This window comes from Pieris rapae, chromosome 2, assembly GCF_905147795.1.
Source record: "Pieris rapae chromosome 2, ilPieRapa1.1, whole genome shotgun sequence".
Taxonomy (NCBI): domain Eukaryota; kingdom Metazoa; phylum Arthropoda; class Insecta; order Lepidoptera; family Pieridae; genus Pieris; species Pieris rapae.
The window spans coordinates 4,914,318-4,927,767 of record NC_059510.1 but is presented as its reverse complement, the minus strand read 5'-3'; the positions used below and the strand labels follow the sequence as shown (position 1 = coordinate 4,927,767).

The following is a 13,450-nucleotide window of genomic DNA, read 5'->3' as shown; positions in this document are numbered from 1 at the left end:
TATTTCTGAATACTTAATTGCCCAATTATAAAACTAATTTAAGTTAGAAATTTCAAATTTTCCATATAATAAATTGCGTACTCAATCATTCATAGCGGCCCAATCAATCTGTCTATAAGTTATATTGTACTGGTACTGTTTGCATCTGCGAATTAGTGTACCATTAGCAAATGTTGATAAAAATGCTTCTTTTATTTCGTAATCACGAGTGACACTTTTGACTTATATCAGTGAAAATGCAAGCTGATATCAAGAACTACAAGTGGTCGTAGCCTCACATTAAGTAGAAAAATACTAAGATATTTATTTTGTTAAAATTTACAAGCAAATAATTTACTCTAATTTCAATTAATTCAGAAACAAGAAACAAAGCTAATTTATTGTTGGACTGATTTTGTTTACTAATTTTGTATGTTTAAAATTAATTCAGCAGAATTATCAGCAGATAGTCCCTCTAATCACAGATAGTAAATATTTATTGAATGGATTGTTCTATATTCTTGTAGTGTTAATCAAGGATCGAAATCCTTTGATGCTACTAAATAATCTTTCCAAACACAAGTGGAACTCTTTTGCGTTTAATCATATTCAAAAGCGGGTTGGCGGGTACACTTATTTTTGTAAATAATTTGACAAACAATAATCTCTGTCTCTGTAAGGATATATCTGTAAGGATAATGTAGCATTGTGATGGTGAAAAAAGTTTTGGAATCGGTAAAGCAGTTTTTTTCTATACAAGCTGTTGCGGCTAACTTCGTTCCGCCTTACAGTCTCATGTTACTTTAGTTAAACTTATTTTTTTTAAGGTTTTCATTACGGTTATCATTAATACAACTTTTTCTGCAAAAATAGAAATGTTTAATAAAATATTTAAAGCAATAGCTTGCCATCGCGAAAGAAGATTGGCAGTTTTACACATTAGGCCTTTGAAGAATTCATCAAAAAAGAGATAACTAACATCGGTCCAGCCGATCTTGAATTATAAGTGGTGTAACTCATACGTCTTTTGTTTTATATATTTTGACATTAGATGAGTAAGGAAACTAGATTCGAAAGATAAATGTATAAACATTTCTATCGACAATAAAACTCGGAAGTCGATCTACTATGGTCCACTGAGTGGGTCCACCACGTTATAATTAAAAAAAAGTTTATGAAGAAACGTATGTGTTTTTTAATTGTGATTCTCATGAACTTAATCTGTATTTATACATTAATCCTTGGTCTTCATTGTCTTCGCTTAGGTAATTTTTGCAAAGACCGGATCTAAGGGAATATGTGTTTTATAAATTCTAAAGAACAAGCAAATGTAAAATTAAATTCATTTAATATTTCTTTTTTTTGACGTTCATAAGTGTACAGTGTACCAACAGGAATAAATAAGTTTTGAATTTTTGAATTTTTTTTGAAGCAACTCACCAACAAACTTTCATGACACAAGAAAGCATCGAGCAGTGTAACGCTAGCTTCAACTCTCAAAGGATTTATAATAATAAATACTACCTCAGAGATCAACTATAAAAGTAGAAAAGTCAAAGTAGGGCCTTGACAATATTTGGGATTTAAATATAGACTGTTCGCCACTTAGAACATCATTTTATCAAATTGCTGTTGAGGCTTGTGGAAATCGTGGAAATATTTTTTAAATTTTTGCCTGGAACAGAGAAGCAATTAAGTATTTGCATTACTGAGTTTTTCATTAGCGTATAAAACGAAAAATAAAAGGTACTTTACAAACAAATCAACATTCTTTTGCTGAAGGGTTGTGAGTATAAGGCTTTGTTTTAAAAGCGTCTACTTCATTAATGGTTCCTGGTAAATATTGGAACCGAGGTTTATGTAGATTAAAGACATAGTGCACAACTGATTATCAGTATAACCTTTGAGAGCAGTTTTTGTTTGCTATTCCGTAGCAATTTAAAATTTTACCTACTTAAAGCCGTATATAGTCACTCATTAAATGTTAACAGTGATAAGTATCTTTAATTTATTGGTCATATTAAAATGTACACCTAAGTTTAATGATTTTTTTATAATTTATCATGAATATAATCTCAACCTGAGCTAAACATAAATCGTAATGTGTTATCCATTCTTCATTAACCTGACTTAAAAAAAATTATGCAACTCTGCATTTTCATGATCCTGAACCCTGTTATAATAACCTAAATATTAAAACGTAACATTTATAAAATGAAACAGATTCACTCATTTGCACGTAATACATTGTCCTCAAGACATTTCTCATTTACGCTTGTGTGAACACTATGAGTGACAGACGTAATATTAAAGTATAAAAGACTGATAAAGGTGTATAAATTGACGAGGCCTTAAAGTCTTAATTAAAGTTTATTTCGAAGCCAGACAGAAGGTAATAGAATTTTTTTCAGCCACAATCTCTACAAAACCTTACACTGGACGGTTTCAAAAGGCTATGCATTATTCATGTCTCCTCTTAATAAGTGTCACCCTACAAATAATAGTACTTTTAGGAAATTCCGCGCTCTCGAGATACTGCAGTGATGAGGTCAAATAAAAATGTCGAACTCGTGATTAAATATTCATGGATGCAAAAGCATTAATTCGATTCACATTTTGTTACTTTCGTGACGTTACCAGGGTGAGTGGAAGCAAATACTCTCGAATATGGCCGCAAAAGAATATGTTTTATTAAGTCTAAAGAATATCTGTAGAAGCTTCTAATTTTTTAATTTTTCCGATCAAATTATATCTGGTCAGCGAGGTTTAAATTTATATGAATAATATACAAATAATATGTTGCGTTCAGAAAACGGTTCGAAAAGGTGAACGAAAAATAATATTTCAATGTTATTTATGAAATTTTAAATACGGCAACACTTTGTTATACAATATGTAATAATATGTAAATGGTATTGTGTTTTTTAAATAATATTTTATCGTAATTAGAGGTTACGCGTATGAGGGAAATCTGTAGGGATTCGTAGAGTTGTTAGGTTCTTACTCATTCTGTCATAATATATTTAGTTATCTAATCATAGTGCAGCTTGCTAACATACACTGTCTTCATAGATATACTTCTGACATTCATAGCATTACAATTTTTACCATTTCACCGTCCTTGTTGGCAAGTACACTGGTTTTAATTCAAACTCCATTTTGTAAATAAAATAATTGATGTAAGCATGATTGAAGCAACTGATTCAAGGTTGCTATGTATCGTATAGGCTACTGTGATGCAGTGGTCTACAGGTGTCGACATCCCGTAGCGTCATATTGAAAAGTGTCGATGTAGCCTCACAACTTGTTCACTATCTGTTACGCTTCCCGCCAACACAATTTAACTTGACAACGCATAACAAAAGCCGCTCGCTCTATTTACTGCACACTCTTCAATGGGAACAATATCGTAAATGCTTCCATCTAACCTCATTTTCCAGCCATTTTGGCCATGATATTTTAAAATGTAGTAAGACCATATGTGTATTTAGATAGTGGAGGAGCTCTTCAAAATCGATTTAAATACTCTAAGTTGTGTCAATATTATTTCGACAACATGCATTTGAAAGTAGTCTTCGACGGCGAAATATTTGTCAAGCTTCTTTATGCTAACTTCTATTGGGAGCGGTAGGGTTTGCATTCACATTTACAAAAAGGGACGTGATTTTTGGCATTCTTATAAAGAATTTCAATTGTACTGAATTACTAATTAAAAGTCACGGAAAAAATGTTACAAATCGATTAAAGTAAAAACTTTGTTTACTCATTCGTGTAATCAATCATTCCATAACGGCCAGGTCTGTGATCAATAATCGATTATAAATTAAGACTGGTAACAATGATTTATAGTTGTTTAATCTATAAATCTACGTGTCTTCAAATTGTGCGCAGTTAGTGACAGAAATGATCAAGAATAGATTTTTTTAAATGTAGGTGGTCGCTGTAGGCGTTCGGTCTACCATAAAACATGGCAACCCTAGTGTAAACACGATTGCGCGGCGAAGCGGCTTGGGCGGGCGGGGAGGCGCCGTCACTCGGGCGGGCGCCGCCGCGAGCTCCGGCCGCACCATGTCTGTGCGTGTGGAACATCGGGATCGAGACCGCGATCGCGAACGCTTTTCAAGACACTCGTCTCGCGCTTCAGTGGATCTAGCTTTTCCTAGCAGTTCCTCACGCGACCATTCCTTCCGATCGGTGCATTCCGGCCGAGTGCCGCGCGTCGCTAGCGATGACTTGATGGTGCCCGTGCGCACGTTACGATCGGCATCATGTCGTGCGACGTCAGGTGCGCCTCATCGGTTGCGGCGGCATCACTCATCGGCAGCAGAATGCGACAGAACCCGACGCCCCCGTCGACACACGCTGGAGTTGCCCAACAGCCGGGGTCCCAGTGTGAGAAGTCGCTCTCCAGAACCACCACCCCCGCAGCCTGTGGAGCCCGAGATTCCCCCAGAGGACGCCAGCAAGGAGGCGCGGCGGCGACGCGTAGTGGCAGCCGTGGCGGCCTCGTTCTTCATGCTGGCGCTGGCGTCAATCCTCGTCGTGGTGGTGACGCTCACCCACAGCTCCGTGATGCGCGCTCACAACCAAACAGCCAAGTACTACACGTTCTCCGTGCCGCCGCACCATCCTCTCAGTGAGCCCCGTTCATGTTGCCCCACCGTCGCCCCTCCCGCTTCGCATGAGACTGACTCCGACCCCGACAACGTGGGGCTGCGAACGACCCGCCGCGCCGACTGTCCAACAATATTTTTGGTACTTATTGGTACATTTACATTAGTAGCGTTTTCACTACTACCAAGCGATGTCCTAATTCACAGTGGACTGAACAGTTTTCAAACTATGCTGAGCTTTGTCTTCTTTCGAGCTTAAAGCACAACGCGCACGTTCGCAACCCCCTTCTGCATGTTTAGTTGTCATGTGTTATAGTATAGATTATAAGATCTTAATAGTTTAAGTTATACATAACCAATCATATCTGCACTCATTTCAAAAAAGTTCTAAACTTTTCAATATCTTCAATAAGTAGCGAAAGAATAAAATACAATTACCTTACTAATTACTGAAGAAGCTATCTAAAACAAATTATTGTAAATTTCAAATCAGAATCAATTTAAAATTAGCTCTCATCTGGTATTCTTAATTAGTTTTCAAGAACATTCTCCAAATTATGAAGGCGCCTAATTAAAGTTATATATCACACCGTATAATTATTAAGTACAGCAAAAGAAATCTTTGATTAGAATTTATTCACGACTCAATTGTTTAAAAATGTCTTACATTATCTTAGTCATTAATATTGCGAATTTTTAGCATTAATCACTGTGGCCATCCGCTTATAGGTCATTTATATAATCATTTTATAAGATAACAAAACTTAACAGATAGAATAAGACTTATACGAGCACACCTTTAAAACTATGTCATATATTATGTTTTTCATTTGCTAATGATCAATACGATTCTTAAAAAACGCCAACGTATTATGTATATTATTATTAGGTTAAAAATTTAAATAGAAAATTTTAGGACCCACTGGTAACATTAAATAAGGTTTTTTTTAGAAACACTGTATTAAAAATGTAATATTTTAATATTCAGTACTCGGATTCCACTTCACAGTTATTAAATTAGACGGGTCGTTTAGTTAAAAGCTTTACTTGTTTGTTGATTATATTGTATCTCATGGCTTCCATATACGCATGTGAATGGAAAATAACTTAATATATACAGGATTAGGTAAATCCTGGGTTATCCTAGGTTCGGCAAAATTTTAGTTATTAATGTTGAAAACATATATTGAAAAACGCTGTTTTACCTTAAATAACGCTATTTCATACATAATACGCAACTACAAAACTTGGTGTTTAATTTTTGATATTATAATATTGCTTAAAATAAATTATTGTGCAGCAGTTTGGTAAATATGAAAAGAGGAGTTTGAAACAAGGATGAAAAACAGAGCTTACGGTTGATATTTCTTAAGACGTAACCATAAAAATTACGTAAAAATTTGTATCAAATTATAGCGTAGCTTTAAATGAACGTAGCTCGAAATGTCTCGAAATAATGTAATATTGTCGAGGATAACTCGCGTATGCGGTTGAAATTTAAATGTTTCTCGTATCGTAATGGGTTTTCAAATATTTTTCGTCTGGATGTAATTATATTTCGCAGGCTAACAAAATACAGAAAAAAATATAGAATTTTTTGATTTTCAAGAAAACTTAACAAATAATGAGATTTTGAAACCACTTAAGAAACTCTCACCCAGCTTTGCCACTTAAGAAGCTTTAAGTACTACGGATAATGAAGTCATCGTTTTAATTTTATAATAATAAATATCACGATTTTCAGTGATTCTTATACCCCAGAGACTTGATTTATTATTTACGTTTCCTGCGATGTTTGGCTTTACTGAACGTTATCAACATTGATCTCGGTCTGTAATATTTGTTTTCACCGTTCCCCTTTATTATATTTCTTAACCTTTTCTTCAACTTTTTTTCACCAAAGAAAATATACAATAATCAAATGAAATTTAATTGAATGAAGTACGCCTGAAGTGGATTTTTAATGGATTTTAAAGTGCGGCCAAACAAAAGAAAAGAAGATTTTTTAGTTTATTAAATTAAATACAAATGTTAAACCTAATTATAAAGAAAAAGGGCTTATATATATGTTTCCGTGATTTACGTGATTTTTTTACATAAACACTTAGTATTATAAAATATAAGATGTCGCAAATTATAAAAAACTGAATCAGCATTTCTTCGCTGCGATAATAAGACCCGCTTGAAAAGTGCCATGTCCTTTGTCTGCGGTGTCCAGTTTAGGGTAATGTTAAGAATAAAAACTTAATGATAACTTAAAATCCAATACGTCATGACTCATGACATATGGAAGTCATACAACTAACCTAATCCTAATCTCAGTTCAACATAAAACAGAAAGAATTTCGCTGAGACAGTTATATGTTCTAGTTTCCGTTATTTCGATTTTTTTGCTACATTTACGAGCCGAATTTCTTATAAAACATAATCTAGGTAAAATAGATATTTTATTCTTGCGGTTATAAATCAGTATACTCGGATGTGGCTGTGTTTACGTACCCTATAAACAATGACGTCAGACTTTTTCGACATGTGTTATTATTTTTAGATCAGTAAGTGAACGCTGTAGAACATTATTAGTTTCACAAATAAAGAAGAACATATGGGATTTAACTATTCTCTCGAATAATATATTATACTCGAGTTGATTGATTATTGTTATTTCTTTACTTTCTTTTGTTTATGAGTACGAGCGTGACTGATTCCTTCATAGAAACAGAATTCGTATAACGTAGTAAATTAGAAAAAGAACAATTTTATTAACTGTTTTTGATTTGTTTTTAAGTAAAATAATTAGAGGGAATTTCGGTGACTAATTAATATTTTGATATCATTAATGTATGTCGTAATTATTACTAGTACGATTTTTGTTCTGCCTTTTACATTTGCTAATAAATAAAATTAGCCTTTTCTATAGTCCTTAAAATCTGGACGACCTACTTCCTGTCGAGTATTTAAACTAAAGTATCTAAATGTAAGTCAAGATGCTCTTACCGTAAAAGTGCATTAAAAGGCTGCAGATATTTCGTCATGAACATTTACATCGAAATTGCAACAGAACCAAACTAATCTATGCTTTTACAGTAAACACGTTAACAGTTAAAAAATAAAGCTATCAATTATATACTGCAGAGGTTTGAGGTAAATAAAACTCCGAAATCAACTCTTAAACCTTTACCTTTAATTACGTTACAGATTGAGACTTGAGAAGATTTTTGTATTTAAAATATTTAATAGAAACCACACTAATGTACGTTAATATATTGTTTTAGTCTTTGTCCATTGTCTTTCGTTTACACTTTGAATAAATAAATAAATCAGTGGCGCTACAACTTATTTAGGTCTTGGCCTCAGATTTCTGAATCTGTTTCGTGATCATTTTTAAATCTAATAGGCAAGTAGGTAATCAGCCTCCAGTGCCTGACACACGTCGTCGACTTTTTCGGGTCTAAGACATGTCGGTTTCCTCACGATGTTTTCCTTCACCGTTCGAGCAAATGTTAAATGCGCACATAGAAAGAAATTCCATTGGTGGACAGCCCGCGATCGAACCTACGACCTCAGGTATGAGAGTCGCACGCTGAAGCCCAAGCCGAGGTTCGAGTCTCACAGGAGACGCCCTTGCGCGAGTCGCGGGATCAGCCTGAAAGGGTGGGTCCCTTTCAGGCTGAGCTAAGCTTTACACACAAACTGAATACATTGGAAATGTCATGTAAATAATACCTTCCATAAAAACACTTAAATATATTAAATGATAAATCTGCTCATTCATTGACTGTTCGGTGGATTAGGGTTCAAGATTAAAAAAAATCGCGATAGTGACAGTTATAATTATTGATAAGTTTGACAGGTTAAGGGTCTGTTTCACAATGTATGGCTAAATTACCAAATAGCTATGCAACACATAAATTATTTGGAAGATAAAAGTTTTGAATAAGAACTTCGTGTTTCATGAGGAATAGCGCTATCTGACAGTCGTGAAACGCAAAAATACTTATCCATTGTGAAACAGACCCTAAATGTTATTTTTGGCAAATCTTTGTTTGATATATTTTATACCTCTGTAAGTTTTTAATCTTCACTGACTTAGAATCGCAAAATATTCAACTTCAAAACATTTCGAATTCTTTATAAACTTTGAAATATTTAATCTTTGTGAATACTTAAATACGAAGTAATTAATTGTATTTAAAATTAATTGGTAGACCAGTGTTATCGTAGTGGTTAAACCCAACCCTCTGTGCGTTTGAACCCCGCTAAACAACAATTCTCAATTATCGCAAAATATGACTTACGTAAAATCAGAAACGTACATAATCTCGACTCTAAATGTTGCCGCTAGAATCAAAAAATATCTTATGTCGTGCTAGCCTCCATCCTATTTATAAATAAGAATTATCAATTAAACGGAATCTGAATAATACCACTACCTGTATGACAATCTACAAAAATATACGCAATCTACATCTTAAAAGGAATCTTTCTGTCTTCGCCAAAAATATTATAAATTTTTCGAGACCTTTATTATCCGTGTAACTTGAATAACAACAAAAAATCTTGAGTGGATCTTATTTAACTTATTCAGTAATTTTTTTCCTAAATAAACTAGTACTATAATCAGGATTACATTAAATTTATGTTATTATACCCCGCTATCTCTATTATTTCATATTCCAAGGTTTCTGGTGGGCGTCCTCTTTTTTCTTTCTATTGGGCCATATAACGTGGGAGTCTTTTTGAACCATCTGTCATTACAAACGCGGGCAATGTGACCGACCCATTTAAATTGCCTCTTCTCAGGAGCGGACCGAAATGGAGCTTCGTTTAAACTATTTAGAATATAGAACGTGACTGTTTTTAAGCAAATTCAAAAAACTCGAATAAGAGCAAGGAGGTTTACATTTTTTTATAGTAAAAGTAAATTTTAAATACGTCGCTTCAATTCCGTGTCTTCGCTTTAATATTAAAATGTAGGAGTGTACCAAGTGATACATAGGGAGGTTTCGTTCGGTGTAGAAAATAAAACGTGACTGACTTATACGTGAAAATATATGAAATGGCACGTCAATAATTGCATTATTTTCTAAGCAAATTTGAAAAAAACCCGAACAACGACAAGGCAGTTTACCATACCTTTAAATTTTTTATAGTACAATAAAATATAAAAATACGTTGTTTCAATTTCGTGCATTCTGTTTAGTATTAAAATATAAGAGTGTAAAAACAAGCTCGTAATGAGTACTTAAATACTGATTTACAATAGATATGAAAATATGCACGCACATATGTGTATAGCATTCGTGTGCGAACCTTTTTCTTTTCGGCGATATTATATGCGTGCGCCTTTGACTGCGCCATTGTAAATCCGTGGTATCTAGCAAAGCTAGTTAATTCGATATGTAAATTACCGAAAATCGAGGTTTAAATTGTCAAGTTCCACAGTAGGTAAGGGGCTTATAAATATGTTTGACTAGCATTTGTACAAAATACTGACTTTGAGTATCAATTTGGGGAAAGCGTTCAAAGAATATAATTTAAGCTTATTTATGTAAAATTTTACTAAGAATCTTTAATTTAGTAAATCATTTTTTTTAACCTGTAAGAGCAACTAGAGGTTATAGAATGTATTTATTTTATAAATAAATAAAAAGAAAAAAAATATATTACACAATGACAGGATATTCAGGTAAAATAACATGCACTAGCCCCCCAGACTAGAAGTTCCTGTGTTGTAACTTGTAAGCAGCTAGTCTGATGCATTTGACATGTTAACTAAACTTTATGATTTCTAAAAAACACAAATTAAACTATTTTAGCACAATAAGAATATTTTCTGTATCAGCTTAGAACAGGTTGACTAGTTGTTGTTTGAGATTTTTAGTGAATGCATCTATCCATATTTAAAAACTTTCACATTTATAATATTAGTAGGATTCACTTACCATCTTAAGCAATATCTTCTAACCTGTCTTATACTTAATTCGAATCTATACTTGTTGTGCAACAACAGGAATAATTTGACTGTAAGAATTGACACTTGAGCATAAGAATCCTACTAATATAATAAATGCGAAAGTTTATGTATGGACAGATTATTGTTTTGTGTGTATGGCGAAACCGCTAGAGTTACACATAAAAAATGTACGATGGAAATGTTTTTCTTAAATAGTCTAATCTTTAGCAGCTTTTCTTCTACGCTATACCAATATAAGCTACTCGAAATACTAATCCAGCACATACTAAGTCGCGGGCACCAGGTCGGTGTAAATATATAGTCTTGAATCAATAGTGCTAATACGGTTTTTGAGAAAGTTGTTAAAATTGAAAAGTGCGAAAAATTTCTTTTGTAACAAACAAGTTTTAATAGTTAAAATTACGTAAGTACAATAATAATTATTAATTATTAATTTAATCTGCTCAATATCATGATCTTTGATTTTAGACAGTAGATGACTAATTTTAGTCTCGTTTAGTCTATTCCACGTACAGCATTTGCATCAATATAGTTCACGTCTCGCGAAAACAAATTTCTAGGCGACCTTTAATTATCTCTACAAGTATTGTATAATTGAAGAGTTTGTTTAGTTAATTGCGATAATCTCTGAAATTATTTGGTATTAATTATTTTAATATTAATCATTTATTTTATTCATGATTTGTTAATGTTTTATGTATACTATCAAGTGTTTTATTTAAAGAAAAAACTCATTAGAAAGAAAGTATATTTTTCCAAGTTCCTTATTTTGGCGTCTATATATTACGAATATTATTGTATTCAGTATGAACAATTAATAGATATGAAAATTATTGATGACATCGTTTTATATACATAGGATTATATAGAACAGTGTTCACCATATAAGCGATAAAGTTCGAATCTATTGATCCAATTAAAAATTACAATAGAGAAATTTCTGTTCTTTCCTTTTATATTCTATGTTTAATTTGACCGAAAGAAAAATAAATCTTAGTTAATAATGTGTACAAATGTATGAATAGAAAACTTTCTCTTCATAATTTTTGAAGACATTAAAAATTTCAGACATTTTCTGTTCTTGTAACTACCTTCAAAATATTCACATATTTTCTAGTAAATAAACGCTTAATATATATATATATATAATACATTTTTTTATATATTACTCTAATTATACACTTATATATCATGTACTCTTTATGATTTTTTTCTTTAATAAATAAATATAATAAAAGTCCTTTAATAGAGGAAGGCTAGGCTACATAAATAACGCGAAGGAAAGTATGGGACTCAACTAGTGGTATATAGAAGGCTGAAATTGTATGTGATATATGCATGGCTGATGTTTTCCACATGATTAATATTTACCAAGATGCAGAGACGTGTCACCCGAGGGTCAATCGGACACACCCGTTTGACGTCATAGCGGAATTTTCCCTTTGCCGGCAACAAAAAGCAATTTGTGGTCGTAAATAATATTTGTATTACTAGTCGATTATGGAATTGATAGTGTATTGCGATAACAAAGTATTCAAGAGAGAATATTAGTAAACCTGAATTCTGAACACCGTCAAAATAGTTTTCCTTTTAAGGGAAAATGTATGGAGTATTGCATAAACTTTACGCCGTTGCAGTTCACGCGAATTCTCAGTGAAACTCCAAAAACGTAGTTTACGCCTTTCTAGTTAACTCTAACGGGATAGCACCTATCCCAGTCTTGGGTTCGAGGTTTGGCGAAATAATATTGAGATTTTTAGGAGTTGGATCTATTTAAGACTCATGAGAGTCAGAGGTTTCCTTAGCGATTAGCTTAATATTTGTAAACAAATTCGTTTATAAATATTAAGTGCCAATTCTTAAAATACCGGCAACGCACTCGCGAGCCCTCTAGCATCGAGAGTGTCCATGGGCGGCGGTATCACTTAACATCAGGTGAGCCTCTTGCCCGTTTGCACCCTGTTCTATAAAAAAAAAAGTTATCAGCTAAATATACAAATATTGTCTCCTAAAAATATGATCTTAAATACGTAGGCATGTAACAGCTATTATATCAAAGAACATGTCGCCAATTTCCTATCGGCTCACAGACAGCGAAGAAACTTTTACGAATGAAGCGTAAAATTAAAAAAGTTCCATATTTCATTGAGGTGAACGCTACATTAAGTTAGCGGTATTTTTAGAACTCTAAAAAGCAATTAAGCTGTATTCTTTATTTATCCTTCTGAAAACACATTAATATTATTATTTCATCTGTGCTGTCCGGTACATAAAACAGCACAAATTCAAAGTTTTTATTTATCGTATTTTGTAAGTTAGTTTATCTACACAACTTTAAATCTATATACAAAAATTATCCTATGCTGGAATATTTATACACGAGTATTTCATGAGTACTTAGAATCGGTAGACTGCGAATGCGCATCTACCCGAAGTTAGTTTCATGAGGTTGGTCACCCTTTTTTTTACTTGGTGAAATGCATTGCGCATACCCTTCCGCGACTTTCGACTGCTTGGTGCAGAAGGGTTATGTGGGACTCGCCATTGTGCATACCCACTAAAACCCCAAGGTGCCACTAAAAATCGCCTTATGCGGGATGCGGTAATAGCAGAGCCTTATCCGCTTCCCGACATGCGATGCGGCGGTTGCGTCCGCCTCTTCACGCCCATTGTTGGTTTGTGAGGATGCTTGACACAGCAAGCATCTTTCACAGACCGGGCCATACGCATTTACAAATAGCTAGGGGAGATCGGGTCCAGTACTTGCAGGGATGGGTCATCATCCCTTCTTTTAAACGCATGGACCCCTGCTCCCCGCTTAGGCACTTTTTAGGTGGCGAGGTTGCTCACCCGTCTTATTAATCGTAAAGAGTCTGAACTGTGT

General features: G+C 33.7%; 1 protein-coding gene across 4 annotated transcripts in view; it reads left to right on the top strand.

Moving 5' to 3' along the window:
• Positions 1-13,450, top strand: part of LOC111001001 — a 66,227-nt gene that overhangs the window by 35,993 nt on the left and 16,784 nt on the right. The window contains exon 1 of one of the 4 annotated variants that reach the window (XM_045634248.1): positions 3,991-4,734. The exons of 1 other annotated variant lie outside the window; for it this stretch is intronic. In XM_045634248.1, the coding sequence (XP_045490204.1) occupies positions 4,048-4,734 (687 nt within the window). In that variant the 5' untranslated portion in view covers positions 3,991-4,047. Of the gene's footprint in view, positions 1-3,990; positions 4,735-13,450 lie in introns of those variants that run through there. 2 more of the 4 variants (XM_045634247.1, XM_022264237.2) reach the window with 2 other exon arrangements.